Below are 14,245 nucleotides of genomic sequence, written 5' to 3'. Positions count from 1 at the left end.
GTCTTCAATCTAGCATCTGTTCTGGGACCTCTGTGCCACTAAAAATGATAAACTTATATCAAATCATGAAGAGCAATCCCATCAAATATATTTTTAAACATGAAATATTTAGAAGTCGATGCCATTTATAAGCATGTTATATTCTGTTTCCTGTGCCAGGAAACAGAATATTGTATGCTTATAAACAGAATATTATATATATATTTTCTTGTTTATAATATTAGAAAATCTGATTCAAAGAGTCTGAGGACTGAAGTATCACTTGAGAAAGTAGGATTTAAGCTTGCAAGTTCTAGGCTAGACTCTCTGCTCTACCAGGGAACAGGTCTTTGGTTCCTGTTGTATCCCACGTACCCAGGATAACCTGGTACACAAAGGGTGCTCAATAAATACTTCTTTAGGCTGGGTGTGGTGGCTTACATGTATAATCCCATCATTTTGGGAGGCCAAGGCGGGTGGATCACTTGAGGTCAGGAGTTCGAGACCAGCCTGGCCAACATGGTGAAACCTCGTCTCTACTAAAAATACAAAAATTAGCCAGGCGTGGTGGCGCACACCTATAGTCCCAGCTACTTGGGCTGCTGAGACAGGAGAATCGCTTGAACCTAGGAGGTGGGATTGAGATTGAGCCACTGCACTCCAGTCTGGGCAATAGAGCAAGACTTCGTCTCAAAACAAAACAAAGCAAAACAAAAAACTTCTTTATTGAAGAAAAGCAAAAATTGACACCAGAAGTCATTTGAAGGTAACATACTGATTGTTTTTCCTAACATTTTATTATTAACTTTTCAAATATAGAAAACATTTCATAATGAACACTCCTATATTTGCCATTTAGGGTCTACTGTTAACATTTTACTATACTTGCTCTATCATACATCTATCCATCTATCCATCTATCCATCTACCCATCTTTCTATCCATTTATTAATTCATCTTATTTTTAAATGTATTTCCAAGTAAATTGCAGACATCAGTACTCTTCTCCCTAAATACTTCCTGCTGACCATTTTATTGTTGACAGTGGTTTCTTGCACTTTCTTCATATTCTTAACTACATTGATAGCATTCTGATGTCTGCTATTATTGGAAAATCCCCTTTGAGTTATCTGTAGACAAAACTTACTTGCAAAAATGAGTCAGGATATAGTTTCAGGACCTCAGTTTTAATATGAAAATCAACTAAAAGTCAAGCATGCTAGTTATCTATTGCTAAGCAACCCTAAAACTTTGTGTCGAACAACAATAAGTTATACTTTTATTACTTCTCACAGTCTTTGTGGGTGAAGAATTGGGAGCAATATGGTTGGGCATTTCTGATTTGGTGTCTCACGAGGTTGCAATCAAGATATCAGCCAGGACTGCAGTCATCTGAAGGCTTCCCCAGGGCTGAGACATTCTGTGAGGCAGCTCATTCACCAGGCTGACACGTGGTTGGTGGTGGTTGGTGGGAGGCCCTGGTTCCTCCCAATGTGGACCTCTCCACAGGCTTCTCTAGTGTCCTTACCACACCACTTTGGCTTCCCCCGAGTGAGTGATCCAAGCGAGAAAGAGAGACAACAGGGCAGAAGGTATTCTTTTTCTGACATAGCCTAATTCTAGGATTTAGAAGCAAATCGCTAAGTCTGGGGAATTAGGCTTCACCTTTTGAAGGGAGGAAAGTCAGATAATTTTTGGACATATTTTAAAATTACCACATCAAGGTGTGTGCGTGCGTGTGTGTGTGTGTGTATGTGTAGTGTGTGTGTCTGAAATGATTTTAATAAGAATATCCACCTGAGGGATTGTCGTGAATTAAAATGACATAGTGCAGGTAAACTGCTTAGTATGACTTTGGTCTGCTAATGCTAGAAGGTAGGATTTCTGTTGTTATTATTGTTATTATTATTATTATTATTATTTTGAGACAAATTCTCACTCTGTTGCCCAGGTTGGAGTGCAGTGGCACGATCTCGGCTCACTGCAACCTCCGTGTTCAAGCGATTCTCCTACCTCAGCCTCCCAGAGTAGCTGGGACTTCAGGCGCGTGCCACCACACCTGGGTAATTTTTGTAGTTTTAGTAGAGATGGGGTTTCGCCATGTTGGCCAGGCTGGTCTCGAGCTCCTGACCTCAGGTGATCCGCCTGCCTTGGTCTCCCAGAGTGCTGGGATTACAGGTGTGAGTTACTGTGCCCGGGAAGGATTTCTGTTATTCATAGTAGTAGTAGAGGTAGCAGCATCATCATCCCTCCCAAGACTATGACACATAGGCACAAGATGCATTAGGAGAATGCATCTCAGAAAACAGATTGAGAGAATATAGCAAGAAAACAAATTTTGTGCAAAAGAGCCTTTCATCAGTTGACTACCTCAAATAGGGTGATCGTGGGAAAGAAGGTTGAAGGATGTTAGATATTCTGACCTGCAATAACTGTTACGGAGGATGAATTTGCACTTGGAATAGGAAATGGCAAGGTGACTCCTGCAGAGGGAGAGCACTGGGTTATGTGTCCCCCATTCCAGGAGCCCTGTGATGTAATTGGAGAGCAAACTGCAGGATGTTAAAAGAGGGAAAACAAATTATTTAACTCTGATGCCTGGGAGGGGCAAAATTTCAACATCGCAGTTACTTTTGATATTACTGTGTATTTACGTTTTTTATTCTAACTTGTAATTAAAACATTTTTGAGGTAAAATAATGAGACCTTGATGTGTGATCTCTTTTTCCCCCCAGCTCCCTCTGAACAGTGCAGATGAGATTTATGAGCTACGTGTAACCGGACGTACCCAGGATGAGATTTTATTCTCTAATAGTACACGCTTATCATTTGAGACCAAGAGAATATCTGTCTTCATTCAAACAGACAAGGCCTTATACAAGCCAAAGCAAGAAGTGAAGTTTCGCATTGTTACACTCTTCTCAGATTTCAAGCCTTACAAAACCTCTTTAAACATTCTCATTAAGGTAAGTGCCAGACAGAAATGAAGCAAGGAATTGTAGCCATCTTACTAAACCCCTCTGGGAAGTTCTGCTTGTGTTATTGACACTGGAATATCTTAGAATTCACCTAAGATAAGCTTCCCTCCCAACATGGAACTCCTCTAATAGGAAGGGAGGTGGTGCATGCAGCACTGGGTTAAGAGCTCAGCCTCTAGAGTCAACCTGCTTGAGTTCCAGGCCTAGCGTCTCCATTGATTTATATAGTTGTCAAACATTTATTAAACTTCTGCGTTCCAGGCGCAGCTATAGGGCAGTGAACAGAAGAGATTAAGTCCCTGCTGACACTAAGTTTATTTTTCAGTTGGGTAGTAGGAGACAGACATAATAAACATACAAATATATATTTATAAAGGGACAGATATATATATGTATTTGTGTGGGTGTATGAGAGAGAAAAAGAGAGAGAGTTTGTGTTTGCTACTTTCTTTTTTTTTTTTTTTTTTTTAAGATGGAGTTTCACTCTTGTTGCCCAGGCTGGAGTGCAATGGCACAATCTTGGCTCACTGCAACCTCCACCTCCTGGGTTCAAGTGATTCTCCTGCCTCAGCCTCCCAAGTAGCTGGGATTACAGGCATGTGCCACCATGCCCGGCTAATTTTGTATTTTTAGTAGAGACAGGTTTTCACCATGTCGATCAAGCTGGTCTCGAAATCCTGACCTCAGGTGATCCACCCACCTCGGCCTCCCAAAGTGTTGGGATTACTGGTGTGAGCCACCGTGCCCAGCATGTTTGTTGCTTTCTCTAGGGTTGTCTGGGAAGACTGATTTGAGCAGAGAGCCAAAGGCAGTAAAAAAAAAATAAGCCCATACAGAGGGGGAAGCACATGGAAACACCTCGAGGGGGAGCTTGTTTGGTGCATTGGAGGAACAACAAGCTGGCAGTGTGCTGGAGCCCCGGGAGTGAGGGGACAGGTGCTAGGAGATGAGGTCATATACAAGTAGGTGGGTTAGGGTGGGGCTCATGCAGGGCCTTATTGGCCATAATAGGGACTTTGAAACTTATGCTAAGTGAAGTGAGAATTCACTGGAGAATTCTGAGGACAGACTTGATGTAATCTAACTTAACATCTTAAAAGGATCACTGTCAGCTCTAAGAAGAATAGATGCTAGATGCTAGCTGTGTGATCCTGGGTAAATTTATTAACCTTCTAGAACCTCAGTTTCCTTATCTAGAAAATATGTAATAATAGTAAAACCTCACGAGTTTTTTTATGAAGATTAAGTGAGATAATTCAAGTAAACCATTTAGAACTGTGTCTGGCACATAGTACATGCTCACTAAACGTTAACCATTATTATTATTTTAGGAACCCCTTTTGAAAGGTAGTAATTTTGTCTGCTGCTTAATACTCTGATGATTTGGAGGCACTGTGGTTAGCACACTGAGTGCTTTCCTGTGAGAATCAAGTTGAAGACAACTGAGATCCAGCTGGGCCTGCTTTTGTATATTTAAACAGAGAAGAACACTGGACATTTGATCGTTACTTGGAAATAGGGTGACTAACATCCCAGTTTGCCTGGGATGCCCCTGATTTTAAAACTGAAAAGTCTCTGGTCCTGGGAACCTCCTTAGTCTCAGGACATTGGTTACTCCAAATATTCTAATGAATAACATAGTGTGGAAGGTAAAGTAGGCCTTTTAGTTTGGTATCTTCCTATTCTTAGTTTATTTGTTGTTTTAAATTAAAACAACAAAACCCAATCAAATAAACATGTATACATTTAACTTTGAGCCAAGATATGTTTGTAGCCAGTACCACATTGGTTGCCATGGTGCTCAATGCATATTTCTTGAACTGAACTAGCATTATTTCAGAGTTTGCCTTTGCTATGTAATGGAATGTTTGTAAGGCAGGTTGACAGAGTGAATAGCATTTCTAAATTCATGTCACCCTCTGAGCAGAGTTGAACTGGCTCCATTCATACCATCCTTCATCATTTATCCACATATATGGAGAGCTTACTGTATGCCAGAAAGTATGTGTACAATAGATGGTTTAATAAATGTATGGCTGTCTGTGGGTGTTTACATTCAATGCTTCCTTCTATTGCTGGAAAATAAAAGCACTGCATAAATTACCTGTTCTAGACACTAACCCAGAACTAACCCTGCTGGTTCTGGATAGTCTGTGCATTTTCATAGTTCTGCCTCTTTGCACTGGTATCTTCCTTTGAACATTTGATTTGCAGATTCTTTGGGCTCTTCTGTGCAGTTTGGGACTTAGCAGACCACATTTGGCTTTCTGAAAAGGGCTCAGAGAGACATTCCTCTTGTTAGCTCTGGTACTGATAGGACCCTCTTGGTCAGGGGAGGGGAGTTTAAACTAAAATTCTACCTGGAACCCAAAGTGTTTTGGAACTGTGAGTGAGGGGTGGCCATGCTCCTGTCTCTGTACCTGGGAGATGATACTCAAGGTGGACTCAGGTCTAGCTGCCTTCCTCCTTGTAACTTGCAGAGGCCAGGTGGGAGCACTGATGTGAACTCTTTCAGCTGAAAACAGACAATTGGTGGCTTGGCAAAACTTTTCAGAAAAAATTGGAACTTAGCCTAACTGGAGCCCCTGACTGAGACAGTTGTACTCCTTGGCGCAGCACCACCTGCAGGCTGATGTGGAGAAGTGCACTTGAGAGTTAACTTGGGGCCCATCTTGCCCAGCCAGGAATGGCTGCAGGATGTAGCTAAGATACTGACTGTCACAGCACATTCAGGGTGTTCAGCGTTGTTCTTGGGGACCGCGGGCCATCTTTGGGTATTACTTATTTTGCATGCCCGGATAACTGGTCTTCTTAGGAGGGAAAGGAGCTTCGAGGCCTTTTGGCAGTAGAAAAAGCATAACCTATGTCTCCCATGCTTCTGGCCTCCTCTAGCCAATTTGGCCTGACACAGTGGAAATGAGTGCCTCTGACACTGCGGTGGCGGCTGGCATGGCTGGTTTCTGCTCTGACCTCTCCGTTCAGAAGCTGTTGGTACGGGTGAATGATCTTGTAGGGGAACAGGTGTTATTGGCTTGGGGGTATATCCTGTGACTGTGCCCTGACACTCTGTTTTGGAGCAGTGGTGGCCAACTCAGAATCTGACCCCTGGCCAGGTGAGGAGGCTACCTTATTTGAGTGATTTGAATTCTCTAATTCTACATGCTGGACAGACATGTCCTTCACACATAATCCAGAAATAGTACTCACGGACATATTCTCCAGCCAGGGAGCTTACTGCTTGAGACAATCAGGTACCGTGTGCTGTGTTGAGGCATCTGACAGAGATCCAGAGCCATCTAAAGGTGACTCGAAGGGCATGTGGGGCCACTATTCCAGGATCTCTGGCCTGAAGCTTTTCTGGCTGTGACGGGGGCATCGCTCATACTGTATGTGGCTGTGTTGTAGCAGCAGATGACCACATGTAAATGCTGGGCTCTGCTGTGACGCCACCGTGTTTGGCTGGTTCAAATCCTGATGTGCCTTGTAGACTTCTGGTGTTTCTGCATTCTCCACCTCTGCCTTATTGGTGACAGTTAGACCTAGGTCCAAGACAGGCGTGGGAAAGCAGAGGAATTATCTCATTCACCCCCAACACTCCAGATCCCCCAGGTGCAAAGTCATCCATGAGGTCAGTTCAGACTTCATTGCCCAGGAGAAATGTATGCCCTCACTACCATAATGTTTCAGTCGAATATGGACTTTCCGTTTTCCTACACTTCAGGTAACACCAAGAATTATTGTTGTTATTATTTTTATCTGTGTCAGTCTGACAGAAGAAACACAGTATTATATTGTTTTCGTTTGTATTTCCTTAATTAGTAGGCAGCATATATTTATTGGCTATTTGTATTTCTTCCTTTGTTCCTGAGCCTTTGAACTTCATAGCCTTCCCATGCATCATGCCGTGGCAGGCACAGTAGGACCAACTGCTGATTACAATGCTTGGCCCAGGAGTTTGCCAAGGATACAGCGACCTGCTTGTTCTTGACTTGCTTTTGGTCTCTGGTTTTCACAATTGGTTTCTGGCTTAATAGACTGCTTTCTGCACAGTTCTCAGCATTGTACGTACCCCAACTGTCATATCTCCACTCTGGGAGAGAGGTTTCTTCTGGTTTCTAATAACTGGCCCCACTCACTACTTCTAGTCAAAGTTTAGAGAATAAGACTAAGGGAAAATATTCAACCGCTGCTCTCAGTCACAGTCTAGTTGGGAGTAATAAAATATAAATTTTTGGCAAAATAAAATATGTAAAAGAAACATATTTTACTGCCTTTAACAAAAATATGTACTCAAGAGAGAGAAACTCCAGATATACTAGGGACTTTCCAGGAAGCAATCACCTCTGCCTATTGGAGGCATGTATAGGAGGCAAGAAGCTGAAACTGATTTCACCAGTGGACAAGGAAGGGAGGGATTTCCATGCAGCAGTTGCAGAGACCTGCATGCATGGGCTTTTGGGAATAAACTGCAAACAAATCTGTACGTTTAGAGGAAGATGAGCCTAGAAATGTAGATGGAGTCATATTAGTAAGGGCCTTGTAAACTATGCAAAGGAGTGTAGACTTCCTATAGGCAAACAAAAGCCATGAGTACCTAGTGGTCTAATATAATAATCATATACTATAATCAGGGACTATAAAAAGTGTATAGTCACTGCTTTTTATATACCAGGGACTATGCCAAGTATTTTAACCACTGTAACTCATTCCCAGATTTGTGTTTCAGATGGATCACATTATTGGCAGCGGGGAAGATGTATTGGAGAGGGCAAGACTAGAGGGGGAAGATTAGTTGCATTAGTTAGAAAATAGGACATGGTGGCTGGATGTGAGGATGGAAAGAAGGAGACAAATTAGGGATATATTAATCTAACAAAGTTAAAAGGTCTGGAAATATGAGAGAGGAATCTAGGATGACTGCTGGAATGGCTTGGATGAATGTGCATGAAGGATTGTTGTTTGGGAGGTTATAGGAAGAGTGAAGTGTTTTTCATGTATATCCGTGATTGAAACATCTCTCCAATATGCTTTTGTTGAGTTAAAAGGCAGACATGAGTTTGGATTCTGAATTTCATCATGCACTGGTGCTGTAATATTGAGTCATGCCAGTCACTTGAATGCTCTGATCCCTCTCCAGGCATCAGTTTTCTCAACTATAAAGTGAGGATAACCCTGTCCTAAAGGAGAATTGTAATGACTAGAAATAAGGCAGAGTGCCTGACACATATTGGGCCTTTAATAAATAGGGCCTGTTATCTCTACAGTTAGATTTTCTTTTAACACTACTACCACCACCGCTGCCACCAGGGGTTTGGTGATGTATGTGTTGTAGTGTTTCATGTAGAAGGAAACAGGGTGCCAGGAATTAAAGGTGGAGCAGAATCAAGATGAACTCAGGAGAAATATGAGAAAAGAATAAACTTTGATTTGTCTTCTTTAGTAATATAAAGCCTACATTTTCCAAAAACTGTTCTTGTGTCATATTTTGGAGTAAAGTTCTGGATCTGGGTGGGAATGCGGCAAGGCATCATTCCTAACCTGATAAGATACACATGCACATGGGCAGCCTCTACATAGTTACATGTCTGGTTTTCATTTTAGGACCCCAAATCAAATTTGATCCAACAGTGGCTGTCACAACAAAGTGGTCTTGGAGTCATTTCCAAAACTTTTCAGCTATCTTCCCATCCAATACTTGGCGACTGGTCTATTCAAGTTCAAGTGAATGTGAGTATAAATATATTTTTTGGGGGAATGTTAAAGTGATTTAATTAGGTCAGGTGGGGAAATATCTCCAAAGTCGTTTATACAATGAAGAGAAAAAAATTAAGGTGAACATTTAGACAATTTAAGCGGTTTATTTTTAACTTACGATTTTTATCAAGGGTTTATTTAGCCTTCATTCTAACATATGAGAATTTTCATCACTGTTGTCTTTTTCTATGATATAATGTGTAAAAGTTAAAACATTTTGACATTTTAGTACACAGTGTTTACTTATTTGTTTCATGCATTGTTTTAAAAGTAAGTAATGAATACATAGCTATTATTTGGCAAATTTTATGCCTTAGAATAATGACTCCTAATGAATGATTAGACTAACCTACTTTTATCTTTGTTTTAAGAAACAGTGATTTAAATAACCACACCAACCTCTGATCCCCAATCCTTTCTCCCTAGCTTCTACACCTATTGCCTTTATTTGCTGCCGACTTGTATAGCTCTGAAATCTAAATGGAGGGCATTAAATGGCATATAAATCTAAATTAAGGGCATTCATTGAAATGAATGAGACACAAATACAATGAGACATAAACACTTTTAAAAAGCAATGAGACTTAACTGTTTTATGTGATATAAATTGGTCATTTAGTATATAACATGTAAACCTTTATATTTTTCTATAATATATTTATGTGACATATAAACATATAATATATAATAAATTTTTTCTGTATCTAAAGGGGAAGATATGTAATATGAAATGCATGAAATTATAGCTTATTCTAAGCATTGTTGCTGAGCCTTGAGTAGGTGGGACTCTTGTGTGAATTGACCTGTATGAGTGAGAAGAGTGCTGGAGGCACAGTGGACTCTCACCATTTGCTTCATGGCTACCCTGCATCTTTATGGGTGTTTGTATGATGTGTTTACCAATATTACCCTTTTTAATGTAGCAGAAGCTCTATTGAATGTATGATGTGGTTTTTAAAGAACACTGGAGGCCATATTATGAAAGGGGTTCATACTTTTAGAGAACAATGTAATGCATGACCATTAAAGTCATGGACAATTTGCAGTGTGGTCTTTGCTTATTTTCTTATTTATAACAGTGTAATAATAAGCACTGTTATAAATGGAAGCCTAGAGCAGGGTGTGATGAGTTCTAGGGGCAGTGGGATTCTTTATATCTGAGCTTGTAGAGAAAGTGGAAAGAGAAAGGCATTTGTGAAACTTAGAAGATAGGGAAAAATTGGTGTAGGAGTAGGGAAATGGAAGAGAACCTTATGTGTCCGGGGATTTGGGAGAAGTTGATGTTACTGGAGCATGTGGAGAATGATGGCGATGTAGATTAGGAAGCACACTGTGAATTTAAAGTAGTTTGAATATTATTTTCAGTTCCCACTTAAATTCTTCAGAATCACCTTTTTTGTCCATCTGTCTATCCATCCATCCATCCATCCATCCATCCATCCATCCATCCATCGATCCATCCTTCCATCCATCCATCCTTCCATCCACCCACCCACCCACCCACTAACCCAGTATGTGTTAAAGACTTATATGGCTGTGATGAATACAAAGAAGGTAAACACATGACCTCCATTTTCAAAGGTCATTGTCGTGGTGACATGAACAATATGATAAAAATTAAATGACATAAGGGGGACAGACAAACACAAGGCAGTGCAGTAGCAGAGGAATTGTAAGGTGCTCAGACGAGCTTGGTGATAAAGAGGGTTTATCGTTAGCACAAGCACTGATGTTTTGGGGCCAGCTGCTTTTTCTGTCTCCCATGGTCTGCTCTGTTCTCCTTTCACTCTTCTGCCAACCTTTGAGGTGTTCTTCAGTTCTCATTCCATTGGCTTAGCTAAATAACCATCATGCCCAGAGTCTTTATTTTATTTATTTATTCATTTATTTTTATTATTATACTTTAAGTTCTAGGGTACATGTGCATAACGTGCAGGTTTGTTACATATGTATACATGTGCCATGTTGGTGTGCTGCACCCATCAACTCGTCATTTACATTAGGCATATCTCCTAATGCTATCCCTCCCCCCTCCCCCCACCCCACGACAGGCCCCGGTGTGTGATGTTCCCCATCCTCTGTCCAAGTGTTCTCATTGTTTAATTCCCACCTATGAGTGAGAACATGTGGTGTTTGGTTTGCTGTTCTTGCAATAGTTTGCTCAGAATGATGGTTTCCAGCTTCATGCATGTCCCTACAAAGGACATGAACCCATCCTTTTTTATGGCTGCATAGTATTCCATGGTGTATATGTACCACATTTTCTTAATCCAGTCTATCATTGGTTGACATTTGGGTTGGTTCCAAGTCTTTGCTATTGTGAATAGTGCTGCAATAAACATATGTGTGCATGTGTCTTTACAGCAGCATGATTTACAATCTTTTGAGTATATGCCCAGTAATGGGATTGCTGGGTCAAATGGTATTTCTAGTTGTAGATCCTTGAGGAATCGCCATACCGTCTTCCACAATGGTTGAACTAGTTTACAGTCCCACTAACAGTGTAAAAATGTTCCTGTTTCTCCACATCCTCTCCAACACCTGTTGTTTCCTGACTTTTTAATGATCGCTATTCAAACTGGTGTGAGGTGGTATCTCATTGTGGTTTTGATTTGCATTTCTCTGATGACCAGTGATGATGAGCACTTTTTCATGTGCCTGTTGGCTGCATAAATGTCTTCTTTTGAGAAGTGTCTGTTCATATCCTTTGCCCACTTCTTGATGGGGTTGTTTGATTTTTTTCTTGTGAATCTGTTTAAGTTCTTTGTAGATTCTGGATATTAGCCCTTTGTCAGATGAGTAGATTGCAAAAATTTTCTCCCATTCTGTGGGTTGCCTGTTCACTCTGTTGGTAGTTTCTTTTGCTGTGCAGAAGCTCTTTAGTTTAATTAGATCCCATCTGTCAATTCTGGCTTTTGTTGCCATTGCTTTTAGTGTTTTAGTCATGAACTCCTTGCCCATGCCTATGTCCTGAATGGTATTGCCTAGGTTTTCTTCTAGGGTTTTTATGGTTTTGGGTCTAACATTTAAGTCGTTAATCCATCTTGAATTAATTTTTGTGTAAGGTGTTAAGGAAGGGATCCAGTTTCAGCTTTCTATGCATGGCTAGTCAGTTTTCCCAGCACCATGTATTAAATAGGGAATCCTTTCCCCATTTCTTGTTTTTGTCACGTTTGTCAAAGATCAGATGGTTGTAGATGTGTGGTATTATTTCTGAGGGCTCTGTTCTGTTCCATTGGTCTATATCTCTGTTTTGGTACCAGTACCATGCTGTTTTGGTTACTGTAGCCTTGTAGTATAGTTTGAAGTCAGGTACTGTGATGCCTCCAGCTTTGTTCTTTTGACTTAGGATTGTCTTGGCAATGTGAGCTCTTTTTTGGTTCCATATGAACTTTAAAGTAGTTTTTTCCAATTCTGTGAAGAAAGTCAATGGTAGCTTAATGGGGATGGCATTTAATCTATAAATTACCTTGGGCAGTATGGCCATTTTCACGATATTGATTCTTCCTATCCATGAGCATGGTATGTTCTTCCATTTGTTTGTGTCCTCTTTTATTTCACTGAGCAGTGGTTTGTAGTTCTCCTTGAAGAGGTCCTTCACATCCCTTGTAAGTTGGGTTCCTAGATATTTTATTCTCTTTGAAGCTATTGTGAATGGCAGTTCACTCATGATTGGGCTCTCTGTCTGTCTGTTATTGGTGTATAAGAATGCTTGTGATTTTTGCACATCAATTTTGTATCCTGAGATTTTGCTGAAGTTGCTTATCAGCTTAAGGAGATTTTGGGCTGAGCGATGGAGTTTTCTTAATATACAATCATGTCATCTACAAACAGGGGCAATTTGACTTCCTGTTTTCCTAATTGAATTCCCTTTATTTCTTTCTTTTGCCTGATTGCCTTGACCAGAACTTCCAACACTATGTTGAATAGGAGTGGTGAGAGAGGGCATCCCTGTCTTGTGCCAGTTTTTAAAGGGAATGCTTCCGGTTTTTGCCCATTCAGTATGATATTGGCTGTGGGTTTGTCATAAATAGCTCTTAATATTTTGAGATATGTCCCATCAATACCGAATTTATTGAGAGTTTTTAGCATGAAGGGCTGTTGAATTTTGTCAAAGGCCTTTTCTGCGTCTATTGAGATAATCATGTGGCTTTTGTCTTTGATTCTGTTTATATGCTGGATTACATTTATTGATGTGCATATGTTGAACCAGCCTTGCATCTGAGGGATGAAACCCACTTGATCATGGTGGATAAGCTTTTTGATTGTTGCTGGATTTGGTATGCCAGTATTTTATTGAGGATTTTTGCATCGATGTTCATCAGGGATATTGGTCTAAAATTCTCTTTTTTTATTGTCTCTGCCAGGCTTTGGTATCAGAATGATGTTGGCCTCATAAAATGAATTAGGGAGAATTCCCTCTTTTTCTATTGATTGGAATAGTTTCAGAAGAAATGGCACCAATTCCTCTTTGTACCTGTGGTAGAATTTGACTGTGAATGCATCTGGTCCTGTACTTTCTTTGGTTGGTAGGCTATTAATTATTGCCTCAATTTCAGAACCTGTTATTGGTCTATTCAGGAATTCAACTTCTTCTTAGTCTTGGGAGGGTGGATGTGTCCAGGAATTTATCCATTTCTTCTCGATTTTCTAGTTTATTCGCATAGAGGTGTTTATAGTATTATCTGATGGTACTTTGTATTTCTGTGGGATTGGTGGTGATATCCCCTTTATCATTTTTTATTGTGTCTATTTGATTCTTCTCTCTTTTCTTCTTTATTAGTCTTGCTAGCAGTCTGCCAATTTTGTTGATCTTTTCAAAAAACCAGCTCCTGGATTCATTAGTTTTTTGAAGGGCTTTTTTGTGTCTCTATTTCCTTCAGTTCTTCTCTGATCTTAGTTATTTATTGCCTTCTGTTAACTTTTGAATGTGTTTGCTCTTGCTTCTCTAGTTCTTTTAATTGTGATGTTAGGGTGTCAATTTTAGATCTTTCCTGCTTTCTTTGTGGGCATTTAGTGCTATAAATTTCCCTCTACACACTGCTTTGAATGTGTCCCAGAGATTCTGGTATGTTGTATCTTTGTTCTCATTGGTTTCAAAGAACATCTTTATTTCTCCCTTTATTTTGTTATGTACCCAGTAGTCATTCGGGAGCAGGTTGTTCAGTTTCCATGTAGTTGAGCGGTTTTGAGTGAGTTTCTTAATCCTGAGTTCCAGTTTGATTGCACTGTGGTCTGAGAGACTGTTATAATTTCTGTTCTTTTACATTTGCTGAGGAGTGCTTTACTTCCAACTATGTGGTCAATCTTGGAATAGGTGTGATGTGGTGCTGAGAAGAATGTATATTCTGTTGATTTGGGGTGGAGAGTTCTGTAGATTTCTGTTAGGTCCACTTGGTGAAGAGCTGAGTTCAATTCCTGGCTATCTTTGTTAGCTTTCTGATTCATTGATCTGTCTAATGTTGACAGTGGGGTGTTAAAGTCTCCCATTATTATTGTGTGGGAGTCTAAGTCTCTTTGTAGGTCTCCAAGGA

The 14,245-nt window shown here is 40.3% G+C and overlaps 1 protein-coding gene across 4 annotated transcripts in view; it reads left to right on the top strand.

Annotated features, from left to right (window-relative positions):
* Positions 1 to 14,245, top strand: part of LOC105479449 (CD109 molecule) — a 178,409-nt gene that overhangs the window by 64,438 nt on the left and 99,726 nt on the right. For all 4 annotated transcript variants that reach the window (XM_071096842.1, XM_071096841.1, XM_011737403.3 and 1 more), the window contains 2 exons: positions 2,715 to 2,945; positions 8,559 to 8,684. In XM_071096842.1, coding sequence (XP_070952943.1) covers positions 2,715 to 2,945; positions 8,559 to 8,684 — 357 coding nt within the window. The remainder of the gene's footprint in view (positions 1 to 2,714; positions 2,946 to 8,558; positions 8,685 to 14,245) is intronic.

Source organism: Macaca nemestrina, chromosome 5, assembly GCF_043159975.1.
Source record: "Macaca nemestrina isolate mMacNem1 chromosome 5, mMacNem.hap1, whole genome shotgun sequence".
Taxonomy (NCBI): domain Eukaryota; kingdom Metazoa; phylum Chordata; class Mammalia; order Primates; family Cercopithecidae; genus Macaca; species Macaca nemestrina.
The sequence above is the reverse complement of the archived record's forward strand: the minus strand, read 5'-3'. Positions and strand labels throughout refer to the sequence as shown.